Source organism: Lycium ferocissimum, chromosome 10, assembly GCF_029784015.1.
Source record: "Lycium ferocissimum isolate CSIRO_LF1 chromosome 10, AGI_CSIRO_Lferr_CH_V1, whole genome shotgun sequence".
Lineage (NCBI taxonomy): Eukaryota > Viridiplantae > Streptophyta > Magnoliopsida > Solanales > Solanaceae > Lycium > Lycium ferocissimum.
The window spans coordinates 23,218,177-23,241,537 of NC_081351.1; the positions used below are offsets into that span (position 1 = coordinate 23,218,177).

Consider the following 23,361-nt stretch of genomic DNA (forward strand, 5'->3'; position numbering starts at 1 on the left):
AAATGAAAAGAAAAAGGATTAGTATATAATTAAGTAATAAAGTCAAATATACGAAATGTAAACATCAAAGTAGATTAGCGTGGTGTATATGTGTATATTGAAAACATGAAATAAAGACGAACAAAGTTATGCAATATTCCATTAAAACAAGGACCATTCATGGATGCATTTTGGAAACCAAATGTATTTCAGGGATGACTAAGTGGTAACTAGTCTCACAAACGACCTTAAAATCAAGTAAGAAGAATAAAACAAAGTATTGTACGCTGCAGGACATGAAATGCAATACTTAAAATTCATTCCAGTTTTCTATTTTGGGAAGAGAATTATAGTTGTGGTGAAGATGTCCCTCATTTTATTTCTTTTCCCAACCGACACATGATAAAAAAAACTTCTTGACAAGATGAAAATGATTTTGATGACTTATGCTTTTGACACACATATACGCAAACTAAGTCTACGACCCACAACCGGGTATCATTAACTTAAAGAAAAATCTAAGAATACAATAATTCACAGAGACTGAGAGATTCTACGAGCATGACCATGGTTCCTACCAACCAACATAATAGCCCGGACAAGCACGGTTGAAATCGACTCAAAACATAACTATGGTAGTTTAAAAGGCGATAGAAAGACACGAACGGAGAGGATGGCTTATTTCAAATGTCCAAACCCAATGTCATCTGTTAACGACAGCCTATCATCAACCACCTATCCAAACGATCTATAAAAACAAAACTAATCAAGGATAGAACCACATAGGAGGAATAATACATGAAAAGGAAAAAAAACAAGAGTTCAATTTTGGTTGTTCTTAAACAAAAGGAAAATAGTATAAGAGACATCGTGAAATAGTAGAGCAACCACGAACAACAATCTTTCCTTAGATGAGTACTAAAACAAAGAATCGACCCAGCGGTAAATACTTGTTGAGAGTTTGCGATAACTGAATCAATCTAAAAGCAGTGTTCTTTGTATCCAAACTGAGGATAGCAACACAAAAACTAAGTTCATAAGTTCATGTAAGAAGATGGATATAGAAAGAACTGAAAACATCCAAACGAACTAAACTTGATCAAAGTATGCAAAAGCAGACTATCTAAGTTCGAAATCGCTAATATTTTTCGTCTAGAAAGAGGGCTTTACGTGTTACGATTTAATCACATACGCGATATATAGAAAGTATATACATTAATGAGGTCTATATTCGATGTATATCTAATGTATATCCTCTTCTTACCTTGACAACCCGGTATATCCTATGTATGTTTGACTTTAAATAGGTTCTAAATCAATTATATAGTCCCGAACATCCAAGCTACAGTACGTCTCTTCCAAATTCATTTTAATAGACATTAATCTATTCTAACATAATCATCAAAACGAATAACGCGTAGAAGAAACTACATAGAACAATTAAAAAAAAAAATGAAATCTTAACTAAAACTCCAAATGATTCAAATGCGTCAAAGTTTACCTTGTTTGCGTGCGATGAACTGGGACGGGGTCAAATCTATTCTCGCAACGAACAGACCCGAAGCTCGAAAGAGTGAACTCGAGTAGTTTGTTTACATAACAATGAAATCAACCCTTTATTTCGGCTAAAGTTCCCGAAATAAAAAAAGTATGTTTTGAAGATGGTCGTGTCCTTTTTTTTTTTTCCTTTTTTTTTTCGGCTGAATCTTTTGCCCCCATTTATATGCGAAGGCTAGGGTTTCCATTTGCTCGAATTTTGGGCGGGGTTTTGAAAGTTGAAAAGATTCGAAAAGGGGTCAACTTGTTCAAATCCGAACGTTAGTGCAAACTTGTATGAGAATGGTAAGGCAAAATCTGCCATGACCGAAAACAAGAATGGTTGCGTGTTTGGAAGAGGAAAGAGGACAGGATTACACTAAAATGAAAGGGTAAAGACCTGCCAAGGTGAAAGTGGGTTAAAGTTTTGCTAAAAATAGGGGGGTGAGAGAGAGGAGGAGAAACGAGAGAGATGAGAGAAAACAAGAGAGAGGCGGCTGAAGTTTTGTTAGGTTTTCTTTTTTTTGTTCCAAAGAGGCTGATGAAGGAAAGGGAAAGTGGGCCGGATCGGGTCGGGTAATGGGTATGGGTTGCTGATTTCGTTTGGGCTGTGTTTGGTCTGGTCTCTAATGGACTCAGTTGGTCCGAATTGGAGTAGTAATAGGCTAATTTCGGTGTGAAATAAGGGTTGCTGTGGTCCAAATTTTGGGATTGAAATATCTTTTCCCCTGTATTTCTTTGGCTTCTAAATTAGATCAAAAATATTACGTAGTAGTAGTAATTATGACCATAATAATAGATTTCGTAATTTAGCGTTAATATAGGATATGAACATTAGTACATAAAATATAAACGAAGCGATAATAGAGTAAAATATTACCTAGTTATATCTTATATAATAAGTAAGTAGCGATGTATGATGTGTTAATACTTAAAACTATAGTAGTAGATGATAATAATAAAATAAAGGTTATTTTAATTTATTAATTAGAACGGAGTTTTTGGGTGTCATTTAAGTTTGATTTTTTTTTTTTTCAAGAATGTGAAAAAAGATGCAATTAATGGATGAGTGTATTTTTAATATATTATTTGAAGTCATTATGTTTTTGTCATTAAAGTGTACTTGAGCATGGTTGTTATAGTCCATTATTAATTTATATAAAGCATACGAAATTGAGCATGGTGTTGTTACGTTCTTGGAGTTAATATAAAGCATAAAATTGAGTGGTGTTGTCAACAATTCACAATTTTAAAACAAGAAATTTTGGAACCAATTTTTCGACAAATAAATTAGTACATAAAAAGTTGATGAAAATGATTTTTATTATAATACGTGAAAACGTACAACTAATAAAAATAAAATAGATAAAAATAACAAAAAAATACATAGAAATAATAAACTTAAAAACAAAATACATAGAAATAATATACAAAAAGAAGATAGCACAAATAATCTTTCATTAATATTTTTTATAATAAAGTAAGTTTTTCTTTCAATAAGTAAGCATTTTTATTAAACTAGTATTCAATTGTAGTAGAAATGTAGATTGGTTAAGTATTCTTCCAAGATTCAAATAGCAGCCTTGAAAAAACTTTTCTTTTCTATGGATTCTTTTAGCAAGACGTGAAATATTCTCCAAAAATATTATTGGTCAATTTTTCGAATCTTCTTGACTTGGAAATTTCAACGCTCAAATCCCAACAAGGTTCTCAATGATCATGCCTCGAGTAGGTGCACACACTTGCGAGCTTTCCGTACAAAGGATTAGAAAAGAAAACAACAGAATGCTAGTAAGACGTTGTAGATTTTACATGTTAAAGTTGGCCGAAGAACAAGTATCATCAATAGGTAGAGAACTAACATCTATAGAAAGAAGATATGTCTTAAAAAATCCAAAATATTGTCCACCTTATTTTGTAATTTATTTTGGTTTACTATCTTAGTTTTTGGGTCATTTAAGTTTCAGACACATGCAATTAATTTGTATTTTTAATATATTATGAAGTCATTATGTTTTTAATTTGCTTTGGTTGTCATAGTCCATTATTAATTTATATAAACATTAATAATACAAAAAATTCAACAATTCACAATTTTAAAGAAAATACAAATAAATTAGTACATAAAAAGATAATGTACGTGAAAAAAGTCTAAAAATAAAATAGATAAAAATAACAAAAAAATACATAAAATAATAAACTTAAAAACAAAATACATAGAAATAATATACAAAAAGAAGATAGCACTTTCAAAATTTCAACTTTCAAAGCATTTTTCTAGTGTTGAGTGTCCTAAAACCTTGAAAAACTTTGCTTTTCTATGGATTCTTTTAGCTTGACCTCCAAGGGTCAATTTTTCTTGAGCTTCCATAAGCTTAAATTGCAAGTCAACTTCACGATTCACTAACGATACGAAGTCGCGGTTGATCAACAAGAGGCTTTTTAAACTTCACCGACGTTTTATCCATGGGAATGCTATCTTCCCATCGAAAATGTTTGCAGCCATTCATATCCTATAAACATTACAAGAAAATCAGTTTTTTAAAGTAAAATATGTGGATAATGTGAAAAAAGTCTAAACACTAAAAACTTGTAAAAACACTTACTTCGAGCACTTTACAACGCCAAAAACGACGACCCGGATTATCTTGGGTTCTTGATGTTCTTAGCTTACAATAATAACCGCATTCACAAACATCGGGTTGATAGAAAAGTTTGACGTTTCAGAGTTTTGAGACATGATTTTGGGGGGGTGAAGTATGTTGACAGAGTGAAAATGGAGGAGGTGAAGAGTAATTTGAAAATGACCAACTGATGGGGTTAATATAAGTACCTTTTGCGCACTAAACTTCAATGTTACAGTTTAGTCCTACTGCGCGCTAATTTAGTGCGCAAAATGTTCTTTGGTAACTTTTTTTTTATGGGTTATTTTGATCCCTAAACACACTTTTTGGGTCATTTAAGTTGCGGATTCCTATTTCTACACCACCTGCATATATTTCAAATTATATAAACACACACACGGATAAAGGAAAGGGGGGAGCAAAAAATCAGATCCGAAGGTGGTGGGCTCTTTTCTTTTCATTCTTAACTAGTGAGTTTAATCGCATTTATGAAATGTATTAGTGAATTTACGAAATGATTAACAGAACATTTAATAAATTGACACATTCCCTTGTTCTAGAAAAGAAAACACTCAATATAAGTTTAGAGTTACTTTATATAATTATAATTGCTTTTTCTATGATATCATGTTTAAATATGCATGTGAATGATTATACATTTATTATAACATCATATATATATATATATATATATATATATATAAAAGCAGGACAAAGGCCCGCTGACGTGACACTCTAAAAATTCAGTATTAGTATTTATCTTTTTCCTTATTTTTTCGGATTTTCATCCTATTTTCTCATTAAATAACTATTTGTTATTTTAAAAACTAAAACCCGAAACGGCGCCATCAAAGAAACGGTGCAATTAAAGTAACAGCCGTTGCTCTGTATTATAATCGCAAAAGTCACGTACTTAGGATTGGATACAGTTGTTTACATTAAAATATTTTCTTTGGTTCTCCTATTGTCACATTACGCCCATTCTCTCCTCTTCTGCAATCCACATCTGTCTATGTATTTAATTCAACGAATGCAGCGTAGTATCTGTATTGCTCAAGTCACTTTTTTTTTTTAGCACTATTTGTTTTGTCTTATATCTTCAGGCAAATTTTTTGCAGAAACAGTGGGAAGAGAAGTATAAAATCGGATCTATGCTATGGCTCCAAACTCACTTTTGCCTTGAGTTTGTATTTATTCCTAAGTTCATCTATTATCTTTTTCAACTTGACATTTTATCTTTGCAAAATATAGGATAAGGTTGTGCATAATAGACGCTTGTGTTCAATCATTTTCCTGATTCCGCACACAGCGGGAGCCTAGTGCACCGAGTTACCATTTATCACTTCCACTAACCACAATTAGAAAATACTGATACAAATTTGTCTTTTCTTCTTACTTTTTCCTTCATTTTATTTGGAGAAGTCCAAAAGTCATATTGGTTAGTGATCAAACAATATCACTTCCATAACCGTTACTTAAACGTAATAGACAACACAACCCTTAGGATCCCTTTGAAGCAACCAATGGTTCCAATTTTAAGGCCAATATTGTGTTTATTATTCTGGAAGTCTTTATGCGAAGTGCCAATAGAATATATTACACTTTCATTTTGGCCCCAAATATTGATACTGAATAGTGTGGCTCACACGGTCTCGCTGACAATTGAGTGTGGCATTTCATGCGATGTATATATCATTCAATGACGCCTTTGTTGCCAAGGTAGACCTTTATTCTTTGCCTTTCAAGGATATTGCGTATAAAGAGAAAAATAGGAAGTCCTCTTGGGGCAGCCAAGAGTGTCAAGTAGTGAAAAAGAATTTAAAAGAAAAGGCAAACAAATGAGAGATGTGATAGTCTTTTTGAAAAGGTTTTCTTCTTAGAAACTCATGTTTGCTGCTACCTTTTTCCTTCTATTTAGGGACTTGTAAAAATATTTGAGAATTAAGAAGAATTTCAGAGAAGTATATCTTGTACAACATGTACCAAAATGAGTTTTATGACTTTCTCCTTCTCCTTTTTGGACTCTTTACATCTCCATACTTAATTCTCTTCTTTTAGCAAATTCTGAGAAGAAATTTAGAGTGGATTTGTACTTTTGTAGGCACAAGAAGGAGTAAAGTTTCTGCTTGGTAAGGCAGGGGAAACAAAACAAAGAAGAAGAAAATAACAGAGAAATATGAAAAATGGGAATAAAGAAAAGAGGGTTGAGGGAAATAACAGATTTTCTAGAAATGCTAGATAAGCATACCAAAAAAAAAAAAGCAAAGGAAAAAACAATAAGAAAAAGCCTTTTAAATTTCTTATTATGACTTTTAAATTTGTGATTTGGTCAATATATTAATATACTTTGTGTATAATAAGAAAATATTTTTATCTTTCAATTTTGATTAAGTTTGTAAAAAGAATTATCCCTAAATTCACTAACATACCGCGCGGATTTATTGACTAGTTAGATATATATACATTCACCACACACATGAAATATAACGTTAGCGAATTATGGACACCTTGCATAGGCCAAAAGTTAGAATCATCCCTCACAATCAAACAATAAACTTTAATTTGCCAGAACTCTGATAGCAAGTACGCTAAGATGATGTGAAATTTGTGCATTGATATGTCATAGTTAATTTCCTCGCGCTTCGCATTCCTCCAATTATACATAAAATATCAAAAATAAAAATAAAAGATAAATAGACATATAAGGCACGACATGCATATCTGAAAACTGTAAGAAAAAGAACAAATATAGAAGGAAAAATATATACGTGGAAAAAATCATTACAAGTGAAGCAATCATCCAAAGAAAAGTTGTTCCAATTCCTGTTATATAAAGAGCAAAATATGTAATGTACGTAAGACTTCACTTGGTGCTGCAACTGATTGTCAAAATTATTTTATGAGGAGTCCATCCTTGATTTTTCTTAGATTTGTGGAACGAAGCCATGTACATGTCTTGCTATGGGTTTGATTCTTTTTGTGTTGTTAGTGAATATACAATATACCTAATGATTATAACATTATTAACAACAATTGTGGTAAGGAAAAGAGAATCAAAATGCTAAGACACTGCCATAGAATAAATAACTAGGTTTCTTGTACCACAAAATCCCTTCCTCTTCAAATATATGTTGAAAGTTCTTATTTGGTAGAAAGCATCAGCAAAATGACCAACCTTGACGCAAGTCTTCCAATTTGTTGTATTTATCACTTTCAGAATAAGGAATCAAACAACTTGACATCCTCATCCTATCTTTTCATGATTGTGTTCTTCTCTGGAATAGTGTCAGGGAAGAATTAGAAAGAGACTTCATCTATACATGCATATTGACGCTAATAAAACACAATGAATGAAGAACAAATATTTTGGTTCAATTTTCATATAAAAGATTATAGGGGTTTTAGCCGTTTTTAAATAATGCAAAAAATGGACTATTGAATAATCATATTTAATTCCCATAATAAAGCCATTAGTCACTCTGTAAATTTCATCAAATGAATTGCGTACCTTTTCGTATAGGATTTGATGAATCAAAGGCGTTAAGACCTAGCAGATTCCAAATGGTAGTTAAGATAAGCAGTGACTATTAGAATTCAGGAACTGGCTTTTAAAATTTTTTATATATCACAGAAATGAAATAAAGAGTTAATATTCTTAAATGTCATTCCTTTTAATTGATTAATGAATTTGGACAATTATAGACTTATTGATGGTGAGATTTTAATATTTTCAGCAAATATTTTGAGGGAAATATAAGAAAAAAAATCAAAAATTTGAAAAATAAATAAATAGCAATGGTAGCCTAAGAGAGATGCCACATCACCTTGTTTATGTCTAGCTTTATATTATACTTATATAGATTTTGTTAAGTGCCAAAGGGCTCTCCCTTTCTTTCTCCAAAAAGAGCAGATGCTCTTCTTCTTCTCGCCACCAGCCATAGAGTCCGGAGCCAAAATGGCTTATTTTTGCAGCCATTAGACAAAAATGGTATGCTTTTTTTTTTTTAAGATCAAAATGGGTATTTCGTTGGATAACCAACGAAATACCTACACAGGTTACTGTTCATGGACGAATTATTTCAATCATTTTTTTTTTTTTTTTGCATTTCGTGAAATGTCCAACGAAATGCAACAAATTTTATTTTTTTGTTTTATTTCGTTTTTTATATGAAAAAAAAAAATTAAAAAAAAAAAAAATTTTTTGCATTTCGTTGGACATTTCACGAAATGCAACAAATTTTTTTTTTTTTTGTTTTATTTCGTTTTTTATATGAAAAACGAAAAATTCTTTTTTTTTTATTTCGTTGACACAAAAACGAAATAGGAAAATATAATAATATTTTTTAATTTTTTTTTGTATTTCGTGATACTACTAACGAAATAGCATTAAATTTTTTATTTCATTTATACCAAAATGAAATAGGAAAATATAATTTTTTTTTTTTTTTTTTAGTATTTCGTTTATATAAAAAGGAAATAGGAAAATAATATTTTTTTTTTTTTTGCATTTCGTTTATATTCATCGTATTCGATTATCTAAATATCAAACTAACTATATATATATATAATGTATAATAAATATATATTTTTCGGCGGATGATTTTAAAAAAAAAACATAAATATAGGGGAGTATATACTACGACATATATATATATATAACTACGACGCTCTCGGATATATAAATATAATTTAATGAAGATGGACGAGATGGAGATAAGATGAAGATGAAGATGAAGACGATAGCATTAGCGTCATTCCCGAAATTGGAAAAAGATTAGAATATTTACATTAATAAGATATCGTTTATATTTTTAATGAAGTCGGATTTATTTAGTTGAAATTCAAATTGAAATAACATTGAAAAATGAAAAAGGTACAAATACAACACTTAACTAGCCGACATAACAACGAGAAAAATGCTTATGAAAAATCATCTTCATCGACATTTCGCCTGAGTTCCAATCGGGGGTAACATATAACCCCAATTGTGTCCCTCCAAACGCAACCATCGCAAACGCATCCTATTATTTTCTTCGCGAATGCGGTTTAAAAAATTCAATTCTTGGGGTGATGTGAGTGGCATGCCTATTGCACGGCGTTTTGGACGATGTATATATATATATATATATATATATATATATATATATATATATATATATATATCCTCATCTTGCTAATGTATTGTCTATTGTAGCGCTCGCTCGGATTAAGCGAGTACTCAAATTCACGTTCCAAAACCCATTTCCTACCCATTGACTCAAAAATGTCACCCAGGTGATATGTATATATATATATTGCCGTAAGAATGGATTCCACGATGACATTTTGAAAGAGTTTGTTTTAGCGTGGTAGATGAATGAGGTATTATGGAAGACTATTTATAGAAAAATACATGGTGCAGAAAGGTCTAAACCCCACATGCAATTTTCGTATTTATTAAATATTTTTGTTCATTTCTATTGGTTCAATCAGTTTCAGACGAGTATTGAATAGTTGTCAAAATAATATCTTTTACATTTCGTGACTTAATTTGCGAAATTTTTTACTTTTCTTCATTTATAAATATTGTCCTATCTTTACTTATGGTATATCCTTAGTCTTTCAACTTTCTTTTATCCATCTCATATCTTTCGTCTATTGTTTTTCTCTTATCTGTTTCATATCCTTCAACTTTTATTTTTTCTCTCATATATTTCATAAAAGATGACGGAAACTCATGTTAAAGTGTATTTATTTTGGGGTGGTGAAGTTGTGTATGAAGCAGGTTCGGTTAGATACAACCGTGGTCCTGAAATAGGGCAAAGGTTTCCAATTTCCCTAAAATATGATCGTCTGCAACGCGTCTTAAGGAGTAAAATGTTCGTAAATGATCCTGAATTATCGGTGGTTATAACCGGACGATGTCCAAGTTCATTTACAGCCGATGGTTCACCAATTTATGGTGAGATGCCAATTACGGACGATGAATCTTTATCGTCATTTCTTCGTTGTCCTGAGATTTTTAAAAATCACATATGCATAGCGGCGCTTGACATGTATGCTACAGTTCAACGCTCTACCCAGGTCGAAGTACCGACCGACAATGAGTTCGATTTTGGAGGTACTACCTATCTCCCAAGTTTGAATATTGGTTTTTCAAGGGGTGTAGTTCAACAACAAACAATTGTAGGATTTGGTAGTCAGTCAAATGATACAACTAATTATGGTACAAGATGATCGTATGGCTTCAACGCACGATCATAACTTTGATTGGAGTGGACAGAATCGTGAGACGGGTGGACCAAATAATGCTACTACGCAGTTGCATAATTTGAATTGTAATGTACGACACCCTTCACATCCTGGTCCAAGTGAATTGGACAATGATAGGTAAATATAATCATATTTTATTCACTTTATTCATGGATTGTATAATTGTATTTGACTCGTAAATTCTATGAATTTTTCTTATTTATAGGCATAACGATTTTGAAGATAACCCCACGTTGACTCAACTCACACAAATTGTCAGCAATAACGATTTAGCTAATGATATAATAAATGAGTCGGATAGCGATAGTCCATTAGATCATGAAGGGACGGACGATGATCAATCGTCTGCTGACGGTGACGATTCTGATGAAGATGTTGCGGCCCCCAGTAATGTTAGTGTTAATTATCATTCAAATGTGATCCCATATTTGGATAATACAGAAGAAGTAGAACCGGAAGATTTTGCATACATGAGAGATAACGGGTCTGTTTCGAAATTTACTTTGGAATTCCAAGAATCCTAAAGTTATCAAATCGGGTTAGTTTGGTGCGACTAATTTTTTTAATAATATATTATTTTTGAATTTTGTGATTTTAATTGGTGTAATTAAGAATTGATATTTTTTCTTGTACATGCAAATAGGTATGTTATTTTACAACAAGAAGCAAATGAAAGGTGCGGTGAGACTCTATAATATAGCCCACAAAAAAGAATATAAAACAGATCAAGCCAAAGGTACATTTTGGAAGGTTATTTGCAAGCGGCATGAGGAAGGTTGTAGTTGGATGATCCGTTTTTCGTTGATCGGAAGTGGTATGTGGAAAGCAGGAAAAATGATTGAGCCACATAATTGTGATACGGATGATTATACGAGGGATCATTTCAATTTGAATAGCAACATCATTGCTACTTCGTTGATACCATATGTTATGATCAATGCACAAATCGGTATTAAGTTTGTTCAGAAACTATAAAAGGCATTCATCACTATACTCCTAGTTATAGAAAAGCGCAAAAAGGGCGTAAGAAAGCTTTTGAGATGGTGTATGGTGATTTCGAAGGTTCTTTTAGGGCATTGCCTCGATACATGGCTGCCCTAGAACATTTCAATCCGGGCACTATTGTTGAGTGGACACACGAGTCAACTACAACGCAAGGCGAACACATCTTCAAGTATCTTTTACGGGCCTTTAAACCAAGTATCGATGGATTCAAAAGTTGCGGTGCCGGTCATCTCAATAGATGGCACCCATGTCTATGGTAAGTATGAGATGAAATTGTTGATTCTTTGTTGGCATTGATGCAAACGGAAATATTTTTCCACTTGCGTATATGCTATAGTTGCACGTGAGAGCTATGAGTCATGGACTTGGTTTCTCGGTTTATTATGGAGACATGTTGTTTGTGATAGAAAAGGCATTGGACTAATTTCGACCGTCACCAAGGGATCTTGCAATGTGTAATGACACATGAATGGTTACGACCACCCACCACACATCATAGATTTTGTGTTCGACATTTAAAAAGCAACTTTAACAAAAAGTTTCTTAACTCGATCTTGAGAAGCTAATGTGGTTGGTTGCTACGAGCACCGTAAGAAGAAATACCAAATGAGGATGCAACAAATCAAAACTTTGTCACTGCAGCGCATATGTGGTTAAGCGAGCTTCCGAAGGAAAAATGGACATTGTATAAGGACGGTGGTTATAGGTGGGGGGCTATGACGACAAATGTCTCTCGAGTCTTACAATGGTTTATTGAAGAAAGCCCGTGGATTGCTTTTATTCTTGCCATGGTTCGCTTGACCTTTAAAAATCTTGTTGATCATTTTGTTAAAAGAAGCGCCCTTCGCTTTCTGCTAATGGTAAATAAGAAGACTTGGCCGCCCGGTGTTGATAAGAAGTTCCATGAATATTGGGATAGGGCCGCCATGCACACCGATATGATGAACTACAACATTGTATTTGGGTCTTCGAGATTCGACATTTGCACACGAAGGTAAGGGTGGAAATGTCCATAAAGTCTCCGAGAATGGAAAAAAATGTTCGTGTGGGAAATGGAAAAACTACCACATGCCATGTTCCCATGCAATTAAATTCTATCGGATCCGTAAAATTCAGCCTAAGGACTATGTTAGCAAGTACTACAGTTGTAGGTATTACAAGCAAACATACAGTGGAAAGTTTTCTCCCTTGGGTGATGAGGCATATTGGCCTGCAAGTCCCTTCTGTTTAATTGCAAACACTGCATACGAGCGAACTTCTGGAGCCCAGAGAACAACTAGAAGGAGGAATGAAATGGATATTGCTCCCTCGCATGGCTAGGAGGTGTGGAACTTGCAGGCAAACCGGTCATAACAAAAATCGTTGCCCCAATCGTACTCAGTAGTTGTTGTTGCTTGTTTACTGTTAAGTTTTTTCATGAGTTCTATGTTATTGTTATTTTATGTAATCTTTGTTATCTTATGTAATCTTCAATAATATGTTGTCGTCCTTCAATAATATGTTGTCGTCCTTACTTTAAAATATAAACGGTTCGTATTGTATAGTTTAATTTTGTCTTTAATTTAACGATTATTGTTGGATAGAACTTACACAACACTTTATTGAATGAACATAAAATTACATTATAATTGAAAATTAAAAAACATAACACATAGTTGGTCTAAGGGAGTTCGTTAGGCATGTCATCATCCGATTTGTAAAGTTCGTGTGCTAAAACACTTGCTCTTTCATGTTCGTTAGCGTGCGATTTGTTGCTTTGCGGCTTGTTCTTCAGCGAGCTTAAGGATATAGTACCTACAACGTCTCACCAACATCCTATTATTCTCCTTTCGAATTTGTTTCACGGCTATCTCATATTCTACCATATCCTGCGTTCCATCCACACAGAATCGACGTGGCTTGGGTGCCCCCTTTGCTCAAGCTCATTCATGAGCATATTTGACTCATGGTACCTATGCTCCCATTCACGGCGTAATCCGCGGTAGTACTCACATGGATCTGATTTTTTCAAAGATCCGAAAATCATCCTCTCGTTCGTCAAGCATGTGCGGGTTGTACATGTCCATCTCAAAATCATATGGATCCCATGTTCCCCGATCGTTGTTGGGTGACTCGAACTTGAGCTATCATTTCGTTTTTAAAGGGAATGCCCAAGCAAAAGGTGAGGAAGAGCTTCCAGGAGTGTTCTCTTTTTTGTTCGACATTTTTTGGATAGTAAATGGATTTTTAAGTCTCAGTCGAAGATTTTGGATAATTTGCGAAATGCAAAATAAAAAAAAATGGCTCTTGCTTGTAAACGCTCACCCGAAGATAACAATGACCGGTTAGAGTTCTTTATAATATAAATTTTGTTGCATTTCGTTGCATATGCACCGAAAATGTAAAATAAAAAATTGGAGTAATCCAAGTTTATAAATAACTTTTCGTCATGTTGTTATATATCTTCTCCAAGCATTATTGCATACGTTAAAAAGAAGCTAAAAAGGAAGCTAGTTAGTAGGTTTCAATTCATTTTAAGAATCTTGGCAGAAGCATTGTACACTTATTTTATTTTCTCCAAGCATTATTGCATACGTTAAGAAGAAGCTAAAAAGGAAGCTAGTTAGTAGGTTTCAATTCATTTTAAGAATCTTGGCAGAAGCATTGTACACTTATTTAATTTTCTCCAAGCATTATTGCATACGTTAAGAATCATTGTTGTTATATATCTTTTATATTTCAATTCATTTAAAGAATCTTTGCGAAATGCATTGTACAATTTTTTTAATCTTCTCAAATCATTTTTTTACCTTAAGAAGAAGCTAAAAAGGTCTTTAGTAGGTTGCATTTTGCATACGTTAACATTTTCTTACTAAAAAGGAAAAAGCATTTTGCAACTTTAAGAATCATTGTTTCCTTCAGGACATTGTCAATATTTTCCTTCAAGTTTTTTTTTTTTTTTTCTTGGAAATGCATTCCTTTTATTTTTACATGGACAAGTTTTTCAAATCCAAGCATTGTTGCATACTTTAAGAATCATTGTTGTTATATATCTTTTATATTTCGTTGCATACTTTGCGAAATGCTTGGCGAAGCATGGACAAGTCAAATCCCAATTTTTTTTTACAAATTCCTTGGTCTTGGCTTGTTGAAAGAGCTAACATTTTCTTACAATTGCATTCATCCAATTTATAAATAATTTTTTTAAGTCATAGACTTGTCAAATTTAAGTTTTTTATATTTTGTTGCACCTTGCGAAATGCAAGAATAATTAATTGTTATAAGCTTTCAATATTTGTACAAGTCAAAAGCTAAAAAAAAAAAGCTAGTTAGTAGGTTTCAATTCATTTTAAGAATCTTGGAAGCATTGTACACTTATTTAATTTCTCCAAGCATTATTGCATACGTTAAGAAGAAGCTTAAAAGGAAGCTAGTTAGTAGGTTTCAATTCATTTTAAGAATCTATTCGAAAGCATTGTACTTTATTTAATCTTCTCCAAGCATTATTGCATACCTTAAGAAGAAGCTAAAGGAAACTAGTTAGTAGGTTGCATTATTGCATACGTTAAGAAGAAAAGCTAAAAAGGAAAAAGCATTGTTGCATACTTTAAGAATCATTGTTGTTCTTCAGAAGCATTGTCAATAGTTTTCCTTCTATTTTTTTTTTTTTTTTTTACTTGGAAATGTATTCCTTTTATTTTTACATGGACAAGTCAAATCCAATTTTTTTTAAGAATCTTGTCAGAATTTATATTTCATTGCATACTTTGCGAAATGCAAAGCTAAAAAATTTGACAAGTTAGAAGCTAAAAAAGAAGCTAGTCAATAGCTTTCAATTCATTTTAAGAATCTTGGCAGAAACATTATTGCACTTATCTTTTGCAAGCATTCTTGCATACTTTACGAATCTTGCCAGTGGATTGTTAAAGTTTTTACATGTACAAGTCAAAAGCTAACAAAGAAGCTACTCAATAGCTTTCAGTTCATTTTAACAATCTTGGCAGAAGCTTGTTAACATTTTCTTACAATTGCATTTATCCAATTTATAAATAATCGGACTACTTCAACCAAAAAAATAATAAACTTTCAACCAATATTCATCGTATTCGATTATCTATATCTCAATCTAACTAACTTCATTAATGTCTAAAAAACCTTTTTTTCCGCGGATGGTTTTAAAAAAAAAAAAAACATAAAGGAGAGGGGAGTTGGATTATAGCGCTATGAATCTGAAATAACGGGGCTTGGACTACGACGCTCTCGGATGGGAGGGGGGAAATCGCTAACTCGATAATTCATATTGACGAAATACACCATAATTCATATTGACGAAATATATGTCGCTATAATAAGTCATATATAAGTCTAAATAGCCATAGATACACAATAAATTTTCAAAATAAGTTGTTAAAGCTCCTCATGCATCCCTACTTGTGCATCTTTTCCTCCCACCAGTGCCACATTGTGTTGGACGGCGATCCTACGAGATCTGCGCGGAGGAGCGGCCTCATGCATCCCTTCCGCACCCTATAAATATCATACAACATAAAAGTTACTTTTTAATGCGACACTTAAATTATATATATAAAAATTTAAATTCAAAATGAACCTGTGCCTCTAAGTCACGAACGTCGGCGTAGGTGCATATGCATCATTAAAAACCGAGCCTCCTTCCATCATAGGGAAAATTAGGCCGGGAGGTCGAGATGAGGTACTAGTCTCGGGAACTTGGAAAAGGAGGTTGTCCAAAGCTTTTGGCTCCAAGGTTGTGAGGAAATCTTGCTAAATGGGGTGAAACCTTGTAATGTTGATGATGCTTGTGGAGTGACCATATTAGATGAGTTATATGGAGTCTCCGATCGAATCATAGATGGGCCAGGAAATTCCATCGACGGATAATATGGGCTAGGTAAATTCGTATGTGGTTCATGTGGACAGGATGGGTGATATGAGGTGGGTAAATTCGTAGGTGGATGATAGGAAGCAGTCGTAGATGGGCCGACATTACAACAGAATGAATGAGCCGGGTCTGGGTGTGGCGCTAGATCGTCAACTTGATCGTCATCAATAAGCTGGTTCGCCACCTGACCTCGACCCCGTGGGTTACCAGCACGACGTACATTTGCACGATCCCGACGACTAGTTGGCAACTTAGGCGGTGCCACATAAACTGCTGGTGGTATGTAATCGGGATCAAATGTCAACCTCGTCCCCATTGCAGCAGCATTCAGACACTCAGTCGACATGTTAATAAACCTTTGCATCAATGCATTCATACCCTGAGAATCTGAAGGCCACTCTGACGGAGCTTCCTGAACACTGTAAGCCAAATGTCTAACTTTATGAATTCCACGCGCCTACAAAAAAATATATAACAAACAGTGACGTAAGAAAGCCATTTATTGGCAAAAAGAAATTAATATGTATCATAAACGTATAGTTATTAATATTACTATAATATTTAATACATATTGTACACATGTATTTGTATGTAAATCGGTTCCAAATCCTTTATATGATGATTTAATTAGAAAATATAATTAAATTACTTTCATAATCATGGTCAATGTATTATTATACATTCTTTTTGCTAAATAACGAAAGAGATAAAGTATAAAAATTGAAGCACCTAGGTTAAGAGAATCATGGTAAATTTGCACGAATAATGGCATTGGATGAGATCCGTAGTAAGTCAAATTCTTAGACTATTTTTCAAGATATATTAATTAGTAGTAGCGATAATTTTGTTTCTACTCAAATGTTAGAAAACTATATAGTACATCATTAACTTGTCTATTTAACTTGACATGCACCAAAAGTTACATACCGATGCTTCATGCCTCCTGCCGAGGTGTTGGTATCCCCTATCCACGGTATGTTCTGGATTTCCTATCAGAGTGCGAGAGTACCTCCGGTACCAATGAAAATATTCAGAATTCGGTCCGGGAGCTACAGTAGCATATGGTGCTTCAACTATTAGTTCCCGACGACGTTCCCACCAATATTCAGCCGCCTCAAAACTTTCCCTTATCTCCGACTTACCGTAAATCGCTTGTCCGGTGAAAAGTGAAATGGTCTATGTGGGGGAGTGGTCCGGAAACAGACTCTCCCTACCAAATTGTCGGTTGACCCGACCCACCATGTGCCACTCTCGGTAGATTCCACAAATGAGTGGCAACCGCGCCATCCAAATGTCTTGACCACGTCGGCACCACTCCGAAGTCCATCATTGATGGCCTCTCGTATAAGGCTCCCACACAAACTATGATAGCAAAAATATTATACGATCATTTATAATTTATAAGACAAATTATACATTTTGTCATTACAACAAACATCCATTATGCATTTTCAGTTAAGTAAAGATTAGAACATTCAAGCAATTTCCTTCCTTCCAAATACACAAAATTTCATCATTTCCAAATCGTGCAAATGAAGAATCAAAAATACTCAATAGTAGAAAGCGTATCATGACCAAATCCTTGCTAGAAGCACTTTCTTTTTTATTCAGTTCCAAAGCATAACAAGAACATGCTACAATGGATTTTGATGGAAATAAAAACAAAATAAAATAGTTTAGTAACCTTCTAGCCATTAAAACAAACCTAGACAAAATACTAATTATGCTAAAAGAAGAAAAGCTAATAAAAAATATCACAACCGAGTAGCAAGTTGTAGCAAATTAGCTATAACAAATTAAAACAAAATCAACCCATTATCACAAGACGAGTTAGCAAAAAATGAACAAATCTATAAAAACTCTATTGTTGTTATATTTTTCACATTTCTTATCAAAAAAATTTAAAAGGAAAAATACACGATCATCGGTTAGGTTGTCTAAAACATCTCTACAAATTACTAGCACGGCTCGTGCCTCGCTTTCACGAGCTCCACGCCGAGTCCACTTCTCGCGCAAATACAATATCTCGTTCGTTTACTCTTGGAGGACGAAGTAATGGCTGCATCGGGATTATTCGCTCCCAAGCCCAAACTCGTATAAGTAAATTTAAATATATAAATATTTTTTGAATTAAATAAAATAACCCAAAAATACACATGAAAATTGTGTTGTTATGGTTGGGTTCCGATAATGCTCTAATATTGTCGTGCAAGCCATTCGACAATATTATAATTTTTAATGATTTATTATACAAATTATAACACTAGGAAATCTAAAATATTATTTAAAAGATAGCAGAGAAGTTGACTATATAAACGTGTATCAAGCAATACTTTTAAATTGTTAGCGTGATAACTCAAGGAAATATGGTTAGACATTTATATATGTACACAAATATTAATAATCCAGATTGCATTATATATAGTGGTACATTTAGTGTTTATAATAAAGCTCAACTTTCGGTTCCTAATTTCATTTTTCAAAATTTGGGTAATGGTGGTTATAAGAATGCTTTTGATCTCTTATTTCTCTTGAAGTAGAGCAATATAATATTGCAATTCACGTACCTGTAACAAAGCAATAAATCCACAAACATCACGGCTATTAGACATCGAAGCACGGCATAGACAACTGTACAAGTATGATAATGCAGCTGCTCCCCAAGCTTTACCGCCTATTGCATCAAGGTCTACTATGTCAAGCAAAAAGTGTAAACTAAGCCTTGAACCAGAATTATCAGGGAATATAGAGCCACCAATCAACCAAAGCAGGTACAACCTGACCCTCTTTTGTACCTCAGCCTCATCAGTGTGTTCATCAATAATATCATTCCCGGCAATCAAGGTTTCCAAATGATTAGATAATTGTGTTATTACCAACAAGCTATTACCTATAATTGCTTCTTCTCCGGGCAACCAACCAGTAAGGTCGTACATCAATTCCCGCCACGCTGATTTAGTTATATTTTTAACATTACTCTGCACCAATGGGTGGCCATCCACGGGAATGCCATATAACACCTCGACATCCTGCAGTGTGATGGTACATTCGCCAGTCCGCATATGAAATGTATGCGTCTCTGGACGCCATCTCTCAATAAGTGCAGTGATGATTCCTTCATCATACTGCACATTACCTCTTTGCCAAAACTCCCCCAAATCCACACCTCTCAAAGTAATTGAGGATGCGATTATGTAAAGGGTATTGCCTTACGTGATTCCAGAATTCATGATCCGCACGACGTATAAATAAACACGCGTTCCGTCCAGTCAATGTTCCATCCCACACAGCCTGGGATCGATGTTGTTGCTGGAGTGTTAATAAATCATAGTTTTCTGGACCTGGATGTACAGTGACTCTGGGGCGATCCATATCTATAACATTGCAACACCAAGCCACTGCTGTTAGAATAATTGACAACACCTTACACAATTGTTTACTATATATTCAATAGGAAAGTCAACAAAGGTCAAACTATAAGATATATTATCACGTGAGAAAAGAAAAAAAAATTAATAAGAGTACAACTGTCAAAAAATAATTGCAGTTCCCTATGGGGTCAACGAAATGTAATTAAACTTTTGGTTAAGCTCATAATTAATTGCCATAATAGTATTCATCTTACATATAACTACTTCTTTTCTATTTAAAACAAACCATATGATTTGGAGAGGGGATGCAAGGTCAACCAATTTTTTTTTACCAGATCAGAACAGTATTTCGTTAGTTATCCAACGAAATACCCATTTTGGTATTAAAAAAAAAGGTCATGCTATTTTTCTCTATTATCTTCATAAACAAGTCCAACTTCCTCACAGTTTCTTGATCTTATACTTTTAATTTGAAAAGTAAAAATTCTTCATGCTTATCAACAAATGAAATAATCTCCAACGACTAGTCACAATTTGAACATAGAAAATGACCCAACAAATGATACAAATATCTTTATGTTATATTTAACAATCTTACTTTCCTCACAATTTCTTCATCTTTTTTTTAAATGTTGTTCTATGAAAATGACTAACTAAAAGAACATTTTATAATATAAATTTATACCTTTTTAATCAGTAACTTCGACGATCTTTTTAGTATTTTAATTGTAGTTCGTTGACCAATAAACTCTACTAACATTTTTTAAAGCTTTTTTAATTGAAGCAACGAATCGAAATTACCAATTATTGATTAACTAAACTTGTAACTTTTGTTTTCTTTATTATAGTCTACTACACTAAGTACTAAATCAAAAAATATATGTAAAAACTTATAAAATTAAGAAATTACCTCAATTTGAAGAAGATTATAGAGCAAAAGTTGAGGAATCCTTGTGATAGGATTAGTAGAAAAAGAAGAAAAGAATGAAGAACGGAAGAAGAGAAAGAATGGAGGAAGAGGAAGAAGGGAGAATGGAGAATGGAGAATGGAGAAGGTCAGCAACAAAATATAAAAAACCTTAGCTTCCGTATGCAATGTATACAAAAGTGCAAAGTATACAAAAGTGCAAAGTATGCAACGAAATATAAAAGAAAAAAATCAATTTTTTAGCTTTGCATTTCGCAAAGTATGCAACGAAATATTAAAGTGCAACAATGCTTCTTCCAAGTCAAAAAAAAAAACGAAAGCTATTCACTAGCTTCTTTTTTAGCTTCGACTTGGAAGCAATTCTTCGACAAGATTCTTAAAAATAATTGAAAGCTATTGTCCCTATAAAAAAAAATTCCTATTTCGTGAACAATGGAATCCGTTTCCACCAATTTTTATTAACTTTGCATTTCACAAAGTATGCGGCGAAATATCAAAGTACAACAATATATTCTTCCAAGTTAAAAAAAAAATTGAAATTGAAAGTTAGTTAGTTTGAGATTTAGATAATCGAATACGATGAATATAAACGAAATGCAAAAAAAAAAAAAAAAAAAAATTTTCCTATTTCGTTTTTATATAAACGAAATACAAAAAATATAAACGATATTAAAAAAAAATTTTCGTTTATATTAAAAAAATTCCTATTTCGTTTTGTATAAACGAAATAAAAATTTTTTTATTTCGTTTTTTTATGACCTAATTAAAAAAAAAAAATTAATGCAAAAAAAATGCAAAAAAAAAAAAATATTATTATATTTTCCTATTTACACAAATAAACGAAATAAAAAAAATTATTTCGTTTAATTTGTTTCGTTTATACAAAAAATGAAATAGGGAAATATAATAATTTTTATTTGGTTGCATTTCGTGAAATGCTTAACGAAATAGCATTAATTTTTTTTTTTATTTCGTTTAATAAAAACGAAATTAAAAAAATAAATATTTTTGTCCTATTTCGTTGGACTACCAACGAAATAGGATAAAAAATATTTATATAAACGAAATACAAAAAAAAAAAAATTATATTTTCCTATTTCATTTTTGTATAAATGAAATAAAAAATTTAATGCTATTTCGTTAGTAGTATCAAATACGAAAAACAAAAAAAAAAAAAAAAAAATTATTATTATTTTTCCTATTTCGTTTTTGTGTCAACGAAATAAAAAAAAAGAATTTTTCGTTTTTCATATAAAAAAGGAAATAAAAAAAAAAAAAAAAATTTTTGCATTTCGTGAAATGTCCAAAAACGAAAATTTTTTTTTTTTTTTTCAAATATGAAAAACAAAAAAAAAAAAAAAAATTTGTTGCATTTCTTGGAATGTCCAACGAAATGCAACAATTTTTTTTTAATTTCGTTTTTCATATGAAAAACGAAATAAAACAAAAAAATAAAATTTGTTGCATTTCGTGAAATGTCCAATTAAATGCAACAATTTTTTTTTTTTTATTTCGTTTTTTATATTTCGCATTTCAAATATTTTTTTTTTTATTTCGTTTTTCATATAAAAAACGAAATTAAAAAAAAAAATTTGTTGCATTTCGTTGGACATTTCAAGAAATGCAAAAAAAAAATAAAAAAAAAAAAATAATTTGATTGAAATAATTCGGCCATGAACAGTAACCTGTGTGGGTATTTCGTTGGTTATCCAACGAAATACCCATTTTGATCTTTTAAAAAAAAGAAGCATGCCATTTTTGTCTAATTGCTGCAAAAATAAGCCATTTTTACAATTTAATTTGACCCTAAAACAAGGATCCAATGTTAGTATTAATTGTTGTTATGAAATTAAAGTTTATATTTTCAGGTTTGTACAATGTACAGATATCAAGAAAGGAGCCTGCTAAAAGATAAAGCAGAGGAATAAGGACCGTTTGGGCGGGGTCAAAATGAGTTGGGTTACTAATAAATTGACCCGCTCAAAAGGTACTTGGGCTAAAATAGACTAAAAAAATCGTTGTAACACAATCCGCCCGATTCTTACTAAGGCCTCATTTGTTTGCACTTAATGGAGGTCTGGATCTTAACGGAGGCCTAAATGATTCAGAACTTAGGCCTTTAAGTGTATTTGTTTACATTAAGATTTAAATACTTATTGTTGTGAGACAAAGCAACAATTTTCAACACAACTACTAATTTGGCTAATAGCCTAATACGAAGAAGATTCACGAAACTTATATCGCATTTAAATTGTAAGGTTGTCTTCTTGAATGAAAGGCCACAACCTAGGCCAGGCAAGGTGTCACAAATACATGTCAAGTTAGTGAAAGAAGCCTTCTTAATTCCTCCAAATTCTGCTCTCTTGATTGCAGCGCACGTAAAATCGCTGCCGCACTCGTGCGTCGAATTTTTCAAAAATGATAATTTTTAATAAGATCCGCCACATATCCGATAGTATTTTGAAGTGTCCGAACAAACATAAGATAAAACAACATGCCCTTTCTAGAGTTTTTATCTTTTTTTTTTTTTTGGTTCCCTTGACCAAATTTCTTGCATTTATTTGACTTCTAACAAGATTTTTTTTTGAGGATCCAACATGCAACCTATGTACTATGTATTTTACTTTTCCAAAATCTTGCAAAGACTTCTCGTATCAGTCCTCCCAAAATTGCAAAACTTTTGGCGATCCAACACACACTTGCCCACATTTTTAAAAAAATCCGTATCATAGCCCGATTTTTAATTTTTTAAAATTCTTTTTTTTGTAAAAAAAACAAAAATGCCCC

General features: G+C 32.6%; 1 protein-coding gene across 1 annotated transcript; it reads left to right on the forward strand.

Moving 5' to 3' along the window:
• Positions 1–9,806: 9,806 nt before the first annotated feature.
• On the forward strand, positions 9,807–10,915 carry LOC132034733 (uncharacterized). The gene is made up of 2 exons (XM_059425096.1): positions 9,807–10,508; positions 10,597–10,915. Exons 1-2 carry the CDS (start codon positions 10,327–10,329, stop codon positions 10,913–10,915), a joined length of 501 nt encoding a protein of 166 aa, XP_059281079.1. The 5' UTR covers positions 9,807–10,326.
• The last annotated feature ends 12,446 nt before the right edge of the window (positions 10,916–23,361 follow it).

Excerpts from the sequence above, each read along its gene's own strand:
- LOC132034733 (XM_059425096.1), top strand. The coding sequence starts at position 10,327 with ATGATACAACTAATTATGGTACAAGATGATCGTATGGCTTCAACGCAC. Across the intron at positions 10,509-10,596 it reads AGTGAATTGGACAATGATAG|GCATAACGATTTTGAAGATA; the intron begins GTAAATATAATC and ends TCTTATTTATAG.